Raw genomic sequence first — 14653 nt, forward strand, 5'->3', positions numbered from 1 at the left:
GTAGTGGTCAGCCGGTGAGTAGGTCCAGGGAACAAATAGAATGACCAATCTGAAGAAATTAGTAGTAAGTAAAAAGTACTTGTTTCAGGCAGGAATTAAAAGCAAACAATTTATTGTTTGAAACAATTCTTTTATTTTCAAAAATTCTTGTGCTTAGCATTTTATCTACATTTCTAATCTACCTACATCAATGATATTATATAAAAACAAAAGCAGATATGTTATAAGCGCTCGCGCTGTGAATACTCAAATACGTCCCAATTGGGACGTCTTGTGTTTAGTCTTCGTGTGGCCTGCGTCGTGCGCAATCGCGTGCGTACCACACCGTAAGTTCCTGTGTTCTTACCAGAATAAATAAAAAATGCCATCGTGTGTGTTTCGAAAGTGTACCAATTATGACTCTAAAGTAAACAAAATACAAGGGATCTCTTACCACACGTGATTATGCAAAATTATTTAGTATTTATATTTTCAATTATTTATGCAAACAATCAAGACGCCATCGCGCCATGCGCCATGTTCAAGTTAAGAAAGAGAAAGCGATCTTGTTTTGACGTTAGAGCGATAAGGATGCGTGCGCTGCGGACATAGATTAGTTAGTGCAGAATCGTTAAAACTATAGCTATCTCTTTCGTTTGCGTGCTATTTCGTATCTTTTGTTTCACTTATCAGTTACATTTGTCAATGTGTGCAATTTGGAATAGCTCGGCACGGATTAAAATCGTAATTTCTATGAACGTAACATATCTATAGTTCTGTAATATCATTGACCTACATTAACAAATGCAACAATTTCAGCAAATTTCATTTGCCTACAAGTTCATTGTGTTTGGTTTCATAAATATTCTTGGCCTGATTATGAAACTCTTCACACATGGCAGTAATTTGTTTAGTAACACTGAACACTAGATCTTCAGAAACTCCAGTTTGCTTTTTGGCTTTTTTAATGAAATCATTTTGGACATCTTTGAGAGCATCCCTGCACTTTATATACAAAGCCTTAGCGTTTTTTGCTAAAGCTTCTCTATGCTCTTTTGTCACTTTGGGGACAGGAACATAAAGTGTGGTACCATCCTGTTGGGGATTCAAGTTTAATCCAGAAGTAGAAATGGCTTTTAGAGCATCAGGAATAGCTTGAGGAAATGAAGCAAAGTTTATCACTATAGTTTTGGGGTTTTTGCGGACTATCTGAGCCAATTCTTGTAATTCGTAATCTTTGCCTTGAAATTTCACTGGCAACGAGTCGATAGAGCCGGTCGTAGAGCGTAAGGATAGATTTTTTGCGAAATCCTCCTTCATTTTATCAATAACTGCATTACATCTTTCTTTTATTTTATCCACGGCCACAAGCTCCGACATTTGAGCAGGATCTACTTGTATTTTGGCACCTTTTCCTTTCTTATCTTTTCCTTTGTCTTTACCTTTAGCATAGTTTCTAATTATAGTAAAATTTGTAGAATTGCTGCAGACTAAAGTTTCAATTTTTATGGCACTACCGCACAGTAGTTTGATTTTAAAAAAAGGTGGACTTACGATCGAAAGTCATAATTTCACCGAAACAAAAATTGTTTTGGATAGCATTTTGAATTCTGATCAACATTTGTCATTATGCATTTTTCGATAAAACGAGCCTTTCATGCTTAAAAAAAATATGACAAGAAAATTTGTATGGAGAAAAATCTCTTTTATTTTTTTTCTGGCTACTGTTGCAAACTGTAGCGGTCAAACCTTATGTAGTCGTAAGTACCTATGGTGCCTAACATTACTACATAAATACTTTTTGCGGGCACGCGCGGCCAAGCGAGTAATGGACATGCAAAATTTGAAATATTTTTATTTATTCATTATTGATTTTAATGCACTTAAAGCAATTATTAATAGATAAATATACTTAATGTAACTTACTACAGCCCCCTATTACCTCATTTCACGCTAAAACCTTTCAAACTAGAACCTAAGTTTGTAGGTACTAGGTAGTCTAAGTTGTTTTTATTGTCATTATAATATTCACTACTGGTCTACTGGTTATCGTGTAAGATAGATTAGGTAGATATCAACCCTTTACCTAGATATATACCTTCATCTTGGCACTTATAATACCGACATACATGATTAAAAAAGTCTTCCAGCAAGAACCCTTGACTTCAATGGTTATGAAAGATTTTTTAACTTTCTAGAGTAGTCCTGAATAGATCCTTAAATCATTTTGACTGTCATAATCGATTACAGTAGGTAGTGGGTTCAGTAAGGGTTGCAACCCATATAGTAAACAATACATTTTTATGGCTCTCCATTCAGTTAGTCAAATAATTCCATCATAAATGGAAATATCCGTAACCCTCTTCTACACATTATTCATTCTTCATCATCCATCATCATTTCAACTATAGAACGTCCACTGCTGAACATAGGCCTCCCCCAATAATTTCCACAATGGCCGCTTGGTGGTGCCCTGCATCCAGCGCCTTCCTGCTACCTTTATGAGGTCGTCGGTCCACCTTGTGGGTGGACGTCCTACGCTGCGCTTTCCGGTACGTGGCCTCCATTCCAGAACCTTGCTGCCCCATCGGCCATTAGTTCTGCGTACTATGTGCCCTGCCCATTGTCACTTTAGCTTGCTAGTCCGTTGGGCTATGTCAACGACTTTGGTTCGTTTACGGATCTCCTCCTCATTTCTGATTCGATCTTGTAAAGAAACACCGAGCATAGCCCTCTCCATAGCACGTTGTGCAATTTTGAGCTTATATTTTATATGGCCTATATTGAGAGGCCACGTTTCTGAGCCGTATTGCACACATTACAATATTTACAATACACACATTATTGCAGATCCATTATGTACCTGTAGTTTTATATGCCAGCTAACGTACACAAAAACTGCTGATACATGGTGCAGATAATGTGATAACATTTTGGTGTACCTACCTTCTGCAAACCTGCCTATTGGATTCTTTCGGATAAAGTAAGTATGTGAGTGACTTTGATTATTTTGGACACTGATCAAGATAAGTGAATAGGCTAAAATATGTTTTTTTATTGTTTTTCGAACGAAGATAATAATTGAAGACATGAATGGAAGAAGGTGATAAATGTCGAATTTCAGATTTTTCTCAGTTCGATGATTGAGTAAAGGTATGCTTTATGTTTGAGGCTACTTATAAACGTGTTATGTACGTTATCTTTTTAGACGAAGGGAAAGAAACTTACACCTCTTTAAAGGAGCCAAAAAAAAGAATATTTTTGCGAAAGTATAAGACTATTCAACAGAAGAACTCAAAATTACAGTTCTATCAAAATTGAAACTATCCCACTACCTACTGTAATCGATTATGACAGTCAAAATGATTTAAGAATCTATTCAGGACTACTCTAGAAAGTTAAAAAATCTTTCATAACCATTGAAGTCAAGGGTTCTTGCTGGAAGACTTTTTTTAATCATGTATGTCGGTATTAAAAGTGCCAAGAAGTAGGTATATACCTAGGTAAAGGGTTGATATCTACCTAATCTATCTTACACGATAACCAGTAGACCAGTAGTGAATATTATAATGACAATAAAAACAACTTAGACTACCTAGTACCTACAAACTTAGGTTCTAGTTTGAAAGGTTTTAGCGTGAAATGAGGTAATAGGGGGCTGTAGTAAGTTACACTAAGTATATTTATCTATTAATAATTGCTTTAAGTGCATTAAAATCAATAATGAATAAATAAAAATATTTCAAATTTTGCATGTCCATTACTCGCTTGGCCGCGCGTGCCCGCAAAAAGTATTTATGTAGTAATGTTAGGCACCATAGGTACTTACGACTACATAAGGTTTGACCGCTACAGTTTGCAACAGTAGCCAGAAAAAAAATAAAAAAGATTTTTCTCCATACAAATTTTCTTGTCATATTTTTTTTAAGCATGAAAGGCTCGTTTTATCGAAAAATGCATAATGACAAATGTTGATCAGCATTCAAAATGCTATCCAAAACAATTTTTGTTTCGGTGAAATTATGACTTTCGATCGTAAGTCCACCTATTTTTAATATCAAACTACTGTGTACCGTAGTGAACTGGTTTCAAAGAATTTCTTGCCACCTGCACTACGAGTCGTTGTAGGAGTCGTGTCCCCATCATTATTAACTCAAGATTTCATTCAAAAAGTAAGATATTTTCCAATAATGAGAAAAAATTATGAACAGACTGCAAAAGTAACCTCTAGCCAAATTTTTGACATTTTTGATTTTTTTTTGTGACTGACAGAAGTGACAGATTGGTCGGTTTTACACACAGATATGGATTAGAGGTTTTACAACACAAATGTGGTTTTATGTTTATACAAGAAGAAATAAAAAAGTACACATAAAAATCGTATGGATTTTAACTACAACACCTATCAAATTCTTCACAGCAAGATTTAGCAGCAACAGTAAAACTGATGCATTTTGAATGATAATTTTTATAATAATTTCATAAATTTGTGTTAAACGGAACGATGGTCTTGTCATTCACTGTCAGTTTTCCCAAAAAAAAAGTGTCAAGGTTTTTATTTTGGCAAAAATGTCTGTGATATTTCAAACAGTAATAAACACTGGAAAAGTTTATTCTTTTAATAAATCTCTACGTGCCTCCTTAACTTCTTGCAAATGTCTAGCTGTGAGGAAATACTCAGGTGTCTTTTCGTTTAAATCTCTTGATATTATGTTGTTATGAATTAATTTTATAGGTTATGTGTTGGATTTTAGATGTGAAGAAATTTACATCTTTTGACGATATTGTGGCTCAGAGAAGAGCAGAGGCGAGGCGGAGCCTTGTAGTTCAAGTTAACTCAGAATCTTCATACGGTGAATTGTACGGTTACTGTTCAAAATATGCTGAAATCAATGGTGTTCATCATTACAAAAATGCAGGAGGAGAGGTAGGTTTGTTTGTTTGTGAAGGTTTTTACAGTTCCAGAATAATACTTTCCAAGAAAATGTGCCTTAGTCCAGCAGTGGACCTCACTTGGCTGAAGAAACTGTCCAGTTTTTTTTAATAAATGTTTTAATTTCAGCATTTTATGCTTATTGAATTTGGTTCAGAAGAGAACCTCAAGAATGTTATCCAAAACTGCAGCTCTCACCAAAAGGACATTGAAGTTATGGCCTCAAACTCCCCTTTTCTATGGTTCCGAGCAGCTCCAGGCAAGAAGGAAAAGTTATCAATTCCTTCAAAAGCCCTCATAATCAAAGATGGTAATGCACCTCCTAATGAGGAAGCACTCTCTGAGGAGCTATTGAAGTGTTCCACTGTATCTGAACAAATACAACTGTTGTATGATAGAACAAAACTGAATGATCTGGGAGTTCGGTTACGGTTCATGGTTGCTAGGCAGGTTAGTTTTATATTTCTCAACATTGTTTACTTACTGACTTCAATATTTCTCTTGCTTATATCTGAAAACAAATTAAAATTATAACTGCTATGGTTATTTATTAGAATTATATTGTTTTCAGTTAGAAGTCATATTTGAGAGCCTGTATGCCAACATAGCAGTGAGGCCATTTGGCTCCTCAGTGAATGGGTTTGGCAAGATGGGGTGTGACTTGGATTTAGTCTTGACTAATGTGGTGACCAAAGAAATGGTAAGAACTATTGTTATAAAAACACATTGTGTAATTTTAGAGTGAATAAGATACAAACAAAATAAATGTGATCATCCTTTTAGTTAATAAGCTTTTGCCCGCGGCTTCACCTGCGTGAAATTTCGTTTGTCACAGATCGTCATAAATTATAGCCTATATGTTATTCTGGGTTATAAACAATAATACTGTAATGTTTCATCAAAATCCGTTCAGTAGTTTTTGCGTGAGAGTAACAAACATCCAGACATCCAAACTTTCGCATTTATAATATTAGCAGGATAGTATACCTTGATTTTTTAGAATCCAGCAGAGATGTAAACAAACACTTTCATACACAATTACACCATAATCACTTACGTGTTCATAATATCATACACATTATTTAACAAGCCCATGAAACCAACTTTATTTTCACGTTTATACAAGTTTGAAATCAATCTTTGAAACAAATTATTTTAGCAAAATACGTGGACGATGAAAATTTGTGAGACTTGTCAAATTGACTTGACGTTTAAAATCATGTGTTATCTCCATATTGTCTATGACTTGTCTCTGACACATCAGTGCCGTAACCTGTGAGTCATAGACAATAATCTGTAAATTTAATCGATATTATTTTAAGTATTCACTTATTCCGATTACTGATTAATTTTAAATAAAAAATATACGATACTTTGTTTAGTTTTCCAGCGATAACTTCGACAATATTGGAGATAACGTAAATTTATTTTTCTACTTTTAGTGTTTACTTTTTCGGAGTCAGTTTAATTTTTAGTCGGTTTTATTTAAACGAAATTATTTTACTTTTTTATGCAATTATGCTTACGTATTGTTCCATTGTTTATTTTTAAGAAAATAAACAACTTCTTTCAATGAGGGTTTTCGCGAGATTGAAAAATCCGCCAGATGGCAATACGTAGACGCGAGGTCCAAATGCTGCATGATTGGTTATTTTTGACATGACATTGACAGATATGTCAAAATCCACCAATCACGCAGCAAGCAACAGCATGCAACAGAAGTTTAATAACTTTACGGATATCATTGATTGTTTTACTGTCCAGTGTGTTTTTTGATTACATCTGTGAATACAGTTTGTTTCCTGTTCTCGAAAATTTCATAATCAGTTCACATTCAATGTTGCGACTTTGTTGCATATTTTTAGTATTTTGACGATCACCCGGCGCACGGTGGGCTGATATTAGAGCTTCATAGACTTAGCGTCGCTCAAAAATCAAGTGCCGAATTTTGAAAAAATAAATATGCCAATGTGTTCCTTTACCAAAAAGGAATATTTTATGTTATGTAACGTTTCTTGATAAAGTTATTATTTAATAAGTTATTGACAATTTCCTTTTTTTTTGTATGGAGCTCAACATTTATTTTTATTTTATTCGTTATTCTTAAGCTTTCTTAAGAAATTGACTTTTGTATTATGTAATGCAACATATAAGCTATGTTATCACCAAGTGTCGCATTTCGGAAATCTTCGGAACATTGTCATTTTGGACTTTAAAATAAAAAAAAAATAAAAAAAATAAATAACTGCCAAATTTTGTAAATATAACTACGCCAATGTGTTCCTTTGCCAAAAAGAAATATTTTATGTTATGTAACTTTTCTTGATAAAGTTATTATTTAATAAGTTATTGACAATAATTACTTTTTTTTGTATGGAGCTCAACATTTATTTTTATTTTATTCGTTATTCTTAAGCTTCCTTAAGAAATTGCTTTTTGTATTATGTAATGCATCATATAAGCTACATTATCACCAAGGGACGAATCCCGGAAACCCTCGGAACATTGTCATTTTCGACTTTAAAATAAAAATAAAAAAAAACGAAAAAAAAATTACTGCAATGTTATGTACTTTCTTCCGTACTACCCTAACGAGGTGAAGAACTAAGCACGTTTTTTTATAGTGGTGTTTCCAGGAGGCCTAATCCACTTGTAAGATTATTAAAATATGTTTTATGGAAATTAAGCCAGTATGAAGTTAAGTTTATTGGTTATTCAGAGTCAGTTTCTGAACCGTGAAATAGGCTAATGTCCACAAAAGTAAAGCTTTCTTTCAGTATCAGTATCAGCCTCATCATCAAATCGATCATTTATTAATTAACTTTTTGCTGCTGTTGATAAAACTTTGTGTTTTCTATGAAGTTTATATTATTATCTACTAGCGGCCGCCCGCGACTTCGTACGCGTGGATCCCGTTTTACCCCCTTCATCTATCTTACGCGGTTTAGATTTTTTCATACAAATGTTTTTTTCCCGCTAACTCCCGTTCCCGTTAGAATTTCGCAATATCCTGTTGTAACTAAGCTTTAAGTTTACTAAGGGACCTGCATGCCAAATTTCAAGCGTCTAACTTAAGCGGTTTAGATTTTTCATACAAAAGGATTTTCCCGGTAATTCCTGTTCCTGTGGGAATTTCGGGAATTCCTTTCTTAGTGCACCTCTACGGTACCTAAGCTAAGTCCCTTATAAATTTCAAGTGCCTACGTTTAGCCGTTTAGGCTGTGCGTGGGTATGTCAGTGAGTCAGTCATACAAAAGGAATTTCCCGCTAATTCCAGTTTCCGTGGGAATTTTGCAATATCCTGTTGCAATTAAGCTTTAAATTTACTAAGGTACCTGCATGCCAAATTTAAAGCGTCTAACTTACGTGGCTTAGATTTTTTCATACAAATGTTTTTTCTCGCTAATTCCCGTTCCTGTAGGAATTTTGCAATATCCTGTTATAACTAAGCTTTAAGTTTACTAAGGTACCTGCTTGCCAAATTTCAAGCGTCTAACTTAAGTGGTTTAGATTTTTCATACAAAAGGATTTTCCCGCTAATGCCCGTTCCCGTGGGAATTCCTAAGTATCCTATAACCTGCCCAGGAGTATGAAGAATAATTGTACCAAGTTTCGTTAAAATCCGTCAAGTAGTTTTTGTTTCTATAAGGAACATACAGACAGACAGACAAAAATTTTACTGATTGCATTTTTGGCATCATTATCGATCACTAATCACCCCCTGATAGTTATTTTGAAAATATATTTCATGTACAGAATTGACCTCTCTACAGATTTATTATAAGTATAGATATCTGAGAATCAGATTTTAAAAATAAATTGTGTAAAATATCTTCATTAGTTGCTCTCCTGCAAAATTCGAGCGTGGTGTAGTACTTTCTGATTGGAAGTAAATATGTTTTCCGAGAGCAATAATTTTGTATGCTTGCAGGCATATACGTATGTAGAGCTCCATGTACGTAGTATAGTTTGGTCTGCGAAACAAAATTTGCGAAAATGATGATTCTAGCGTTTTAGGGCAACTTGTAAGTGCCCAAATGAACGTTCGGTTTGATGTCTCCAGATAAAATGGATAAGGGAAAATAAGGTTTCTAGCTCCACTTTTTACTATCGACTCATTTCTTTTTCAAATTTATGAAGGAGACCCATTTTTTTTTATTCAAAATAAGCTGCATTTAATTATTGTCGACCTATTTTAATGTTAACAATGAAAAAAACTTAATGGACGCGGAAATTGAAAATTTAATAGATCGTAATAAAATTCTGGAAGCAAAACAATCTCGTAATAACTGATTCTCACTTGATAGATAGAAAAATAATATCGTTGATAAATGGCAGCTCTGCACAAGCAGCGATGTGATATTTGTAAATCCATATCAACAGAAATGAATAATTTAGACGTAATTGCCATCAAGAAAGGTTTTCAACACCACCAAAAAGTCCACTATAAATGATCAATTTCATGTCTAGGCTGATACTGATAAAGAAAGCTTTACTTTTGTAGCTTCAGAAAGTGGCTCTTGAGTCTAACCAATAAATTTAACTTCAAACTGGCTTAATTTCCATAAAACAAATATTTTATGTATTATAGTAACCTTAGTAACCATGTGGATTAGGCCTCCTGGGAACACCACTATAAAAAAACGTGCTTAGTTCTTCACCTCGTTAGAATAGTACGGAAGAAAGCACATAACATTGCAGTTTTCTTTTTCTTTTTTTTTTATTTTAAAGTCGAAAATGACAATGTTCCGAGGGTTTCCGGGATTCGTCCCTTGGTGATAATATAGCTTATATGATGCATTACATAATACAAAAAGCAATTTCTTAAGAAAGCTTAAGAATAACGAATAAAATAAAAATAAATGTTGAGCTCCATACAAAAAAAAGTAATTATTGTCAATAACTTATTAAATAATAACTTTATCAAGAAAAGTTACATAACATAAAATATTTCTTTTTGGCAAAGGAACACATTGGCGTAGTTATATTTCAAAATTTGGCAGTTATTTAATTTTTTTTATTTTTTTTATTTTAAAGTCCAAAATGACAATGTTCCGAAGATTTCCGAAATGCGACACTTGGTGATAACATAGCTTATATGTTGCATTACATAATACAAAAGTCAATTTCTTAAGAAAACTTAAGAATAACGAATACAATAAAAATAAATGTTGAGCTCCATACAAAAAAAAAGGAAATTGTCAATAACTTATTAAATAATAACTTTATCAAGAAACGTTACATAACATAAAATATTCCTTTTTGGTAAAGGAACACATTGGCATATTTATTTTTTCAAAATTCGGCACTTGATTTTTGAGCGACGCTAAGTCTATGAAGCTCTAATATCAGCCCACCGTGCGGCGATGATACGCAAGTACTACAACATTTCACTTCGCGATTAACGAGAGGTTTTGTCGCATCACTAGTTCACAGACTAAAAATATTTTTATGTCAGTTGGCCATATTTTTTGATGACATTTCTGCCGATTTCTAAAAAATTAGACTGTAGGATAATTATTTATTTTTCAAAAAGGTCTGGCTACGCATTTTTTTCTTGCATTCATCTTAGATAGGTCCAGATTCATGTATTTAATTTGCAGCTTCATATTTTATTCCCACAATATTCACAAGCTCTAAACAAGTCGGCCAACTCAACACGCATGCGATTTGAGGGAGGACGGGCGGTGCTTGTTGTTTTTGCTTGTACGGCGTCAGTCGGCGTCACTAAGCGGATATTTTAAGCTAAGTAATTTTATTTTTTTTATTCGGTCAATTCTCCAGAGCGACGGCAACAAAAGACTGGTGTTTCAAGAGAAGCGCTGCGAGGGCGGGCGCGGCGCTTGGCAGCGGCAGCTCGAGCTCGCGGCCGAGCTGTTGGAGCTCCGAGCAGCTGGAGCCACGCGCGTCACGCGCATACTGCACGCGCGTGTTCCGATCGTCAAGTACGCGCACGAGCTCACAGGCGTCGACTGCGACCTGTGCTACAGCAACACGTGAGTGACACATAGCTGCGCCATTTGAGTGCCGCTGAGAGAGAAGCCACACAATGATGGATCCTCACAGTCCGGCGGCATAAACCGAAATTTGGTTGGCTTGGCTGCCAGCTTTGTGTGTGACATTCGCAACAACGCTAATTTATCAAATCAAAGCTGTGCTGGTCGGCGGCTTCTCTAAGGCTTTTCTCATAATTAAGCTGCTGGCAGTGCCGCCGAGCCGTGTGGAAATACCGTGACGTGCGACTCGAACGCTACGCCTGAATGGCGACGCCGTTGTCGTCACCAGACCAAGACGAATGAGTCCGCTTCGACGTCGCATATATGTTGACGGAGTTGTTAATGTTAAAATGACATTCATTTGTCGCCGTAATAGTACCGTAAGGCCCGGTTCCCACTACCCCGGACCGGCAAATGTGCTGGACCGGTAAAACTCCCGGAAGAGCTAGTGGCTGTACAATTTATATGAAGCTATTATCCTGGATCCGGCATTTTTACCGAGCGTTTTGTTACTGTAAAGTTCCGGCTGACACCACCGGACCAGTGTGAACGAGTTTGTGTATGGTCTCCCGCTCGCTTCGCCGTGATCCCCTCGCGTCATTCGGCTCACATTTTTTGATAAAAGGACTTGACTGTCCTATTTTTTTGCGGGATCCGGTGTAATGTGAACACTGTCCGGCATCCGGTTTCCGGCAAATCGGTCCGGCATACTGGGAACGCGGCCTAATAGTACTGCAACGCTGCGTATACTTGTTCCCAACGGGTCACATCCAAACGAGTAACCCTGTTACTCGTTGGGACATCTCTTTAAAATGTTTTGTCCCAATGAGTCATACTGCTCTGACTGCACTGTTAGTAAGCTGCCACACTGGCGGATTACAAGCGGAGCGACGACGCGGCGGACGCGCAGTGTGACTCGTTGGGATAAAACATTTTAAAGAGATTTCCCATAGAGTAACAGTGTGACTGGATGGGATTTTTTTCCCGTTTTTTGGGTGTGACTTGTTGGGAACAAGCATGCTCTCCCTGACCCTTGGCCCCCCTTAGGTCGGGCGTGTACATGTCAGAGCTGCTATGGACCCTGGGCTCGCTGGACGAGCGCGTGCGGCCGCTGGCGGCGCTGGTGCGGCGCTGGGCGGCGGCAGCGGGGCTGACGAGCGCGCACCCGGGCCGCTGGGTCACCAGCTTCCCGCTCACGCTCATGGTGCTGTTCTTTCTGCAGCAAGACACCGGCGCCGGCGCCGTCCTGCCCACCGTGAAGCACCTCGTCCAGGTCGCCGGTCAGTGAAACGCAAGTTTTTTTTTCTTTATTGGCACGGAAACGTATGACGTGGTCGACCCAGGCAAACTTGGCGGCGCACTGTAGCGGACGAGGCGTAGAAGATCGGCAAGACCTGGAGCAAGCAAGATCAAGCGAGAAGCTCAAGACCGAACGAGATGGAGGACTGTTGTGGACGCCCTCTGCCCCATCTAGGGGACATAGGACCATAAGTCAAGTAAGTCACGGAAACGTATGAAAATGGAATCAAAAAAACATACTTACTAAATAATGGGGGATGGAATTGTTAAAAAAATATAAATTAAACTGTACAATAATAATAAATTAGATTCAAAAACTTTCATTATGCGTAAACCCTGCACTTGCAACTTATTTTCTGAGGTCATTTAGAAATAAATAAAATTCACATATTTTAACAAAAATATACCCACCGTGAAGCACCTCGTCCAGGTCGCCGGTCAGTGAAACTCGATTTTGTTTTTTTTTCTTTATTAGCACGGAAACGTATCAAAATGGAATCAAAAACATACTTACTCACTAAACAATAGGGGATGGAATTGTTAAAAAATATAAATTAAACTGTACAATAATAATAAATTAGATTCAAAAACTTCCATTATGCGTAAACCCTGCACTTACAACTTATTTTCTGAGGTCAACTTATAACTAAATGCAATGTTGAAATAAATATAATTCACATATTTTAACAAAAAATAAATACATAAACAATCACATTGACGAGGACAGCTATTAAAATTAATTACAATAGGTCCTCTACAGGGCACTTATACACGTCCTGTATAGCCTGCCCTGCCGCCACTTCGAGGAATCGTATTGGCCGGTGCTGAGAAGAAGTGGAGTAAGAAACTCAGCACCTTTTTCAGCCTTATAATTATGATATTAATAAATATTTCATAGTATAAAAACAACAACGTAACAGCGCGGCCGAAATGTATGGTGCGCCTTATATTTCGACCACACTCCTGCGTTGTCGCGTACTTCAGATAGATATTTAAGTAGCTCCATAAAAGGTCTTGGAACTGCGTAAATAGCTAACTAAAGATTAAATACATAAAGCCCGGTCCGTGAGCACGTAGAATTTTGTCCAATGACCCCAAGCTACCCATCCTTATCGCTCGCGCGTAATTATATTGCTGTCGCGACTGTGCGACTGGCACCCGCAGTGAGTGTGCGAGCGCGATAGCAACATAATTACGCGCGAGCAATAAGGATGGGTAGCTTGGGGTCATTGGACAAAATTCTACGTGCTCACGGACCAGACTATAGATTACATTAAACATACATACGAGTACATAACCTACATCACGAGTATTCACTGCAATATTTGGGTAAAGTAATGTTGATGGTAATAAAGTTCACTTTACAGGCAAGGAGGACATTCGAGTCGCGGAGGAAAACCTGAACTGCACGTTCCTTCGCGACATGAACAAGCTGGCCCCAGAGCGTTACGGCCAGAGCCAAGACAGCTTGGAGACGCTGCTCCTCAAGTTCTTCGAGTTCTACGCTCAGTTCGACTTCCAGGAGAAAGCCATCTCCATCAACGAGGGAACCGCTATCCGGAAACCGAACGCCCTCCCGTTGTACATAGTCAATCCTCTGGAGCAATCCTTGAACGTGAGCAGGAACGTCAGCTACGAGGAGTGCCAGAGGTTGCAGGCCGAAGTCAGGAACGCCGCGTGGCAGCTGGAAGCGGGCTTAGAAGGACAGAAATCGGACGATTGGGGTATCGTGGGCCTCATCGAAAGGAAGGCGTCGAGAGGGTTGAAGAAGTTACTCCGAGTGGGAAACTCACACAGACTGGTGTCTGTGAAGGACCTATTTAAGGAAGACGAAAACGTAGAATCTGAAGACGGACTCCGAAGTAAACTTCAAAGACTGACGCAGAAGAGTGAGACGGAGCAGGAGGACGGAGTGAGAGAGATGAAGAAAGAGTTGCAGACCAAACTGGATAGGAAAGTAAAGAATGAACCGTTGAAGTTCAAAAATAGGCAGGTGGCGAGTGAAGTGATGCGAATACGGAGAAATAAGTTGTTATAGTTAATTTGTGTGGAGCCCGTATTTAGAATGGTGTGAGTTGATTGAGGAAATGCGATTGGACGTCGGGGCCTGTTCAAGACTTTAACCTATTGATAAATTATGACGACTAGCATCAATATTTGCTTAACTATTCCACTGCCTGAGTACATCGCGTACTTTAATCCTATCATCCAGAATTATAAATTATACTGTTAGTTTAACTAAATTACATATTAATGAGTGAATGTGATGTTTGTAAATTGTACAGTCTATACTTAGGTAAATATTAGTTTTGTTGAGGTTTTGTTTGATACTGTATGTAAATGACATTCTTGTAGTGGGTAAAAGCTGCGAATAAACGTTTATAATGTTCTTATCTCTATTGATTTATACTTTCAACACCCATAATAAATAACAAGATTACCTGAA

General features: G+C 37.3%; 2 protein-coding genes across 2 annotated transcripts; one reads left to right on the plus strand and one right to left on the minus strand.

Moving 5' to 3' along the window:
* Positions 1-109: 109 nt before the first annotated feature.
* On the minus strand, positions 110-2821 carry LOC135078258 (ribosome-recycling factor, mitochondrial). The gene is made up of 3 exons (XM_063972857.1): positions 2811-2821; positions 772-1528; positions 110-182 (listed from the first exon to the last, which is right to left on the minus strand). Exons 1-2 carry the CDS (start codon positions 2819-2821, stop codon positions 805-807), a joined length of 735 nt encoding a protein of 244 aa, XP_063828927.1. The 3' UTR covers positions 110-182; positions 772-804.
* Positions 2822-4516: 1695 nt separating this feature from the next.
* On the plus strand, positions 4517-14596 carry LOC135077940 (poly(A) RNA polymerase, mitochondrial-like). Its single transcript, XM_063972470.1, has 7 exons — positions 4517-4660; positions 4734-4906; positions 5042-5362; positions 5484-5612; positions 10697-10908; positions 11956-12188; positions 13575-14596. The coding sequence occupies exons 1-7, from the start codon at positions 4549-4551 to the stop codon at positions 14243-14245; spliced, it is 1851 nt and encodes a 616-aa protein (XP_063828540.1). The 5' UTR covers positions 4517-4548; the 3' UTR covers positions 14246-14596.
* Positions 14597-14653: the final 57 nt, after the last annotated feature.

The sequence above is a fragment of the Ostrinia nubilalis genome, chromosome 14, assembly GCF_963855985.1.
Source record: "Ostrinia nubilalis chromosome 14, ilOstNubi1.1, whole genome shotgun sequence".
In the NCBI taxonomy this organism is placed as follows: domain Eukaryota; kingdom Metazoa; phylum Arthropoda; class Insecta; order Lepidoptera; family Crambidae; genus Ostrinia; species Ostrinia nubilalis.

What these genes read in the sequence shown, in the direction of transcription:
- LOC135077940 (XM_063972470.1), top strand. Translation starts at nt 4,549, where the DNA reads ATGTCTGTGATATTTCAAACAGTAATAAACACTGGAAAAGTTTATTCT. An exon ending in ACAAAAATGCAGGAGGAGAG is followed by an intron (nt 4,907 to 5,041) that starts GTAGGTTTGTTT and finishes TTTTAATTTCAG; the next exon opens with CATTTTATGCTTATTGAATT. An exon ending in ATGTGGTGACCAAAGAAATG is followed by an intron (nt 5,613 to 10,696) that starts GTAAGAACTATT and finishes TCAATTCTCCAG; the next exon opens with AGCGACGGCAACAAAAGACT.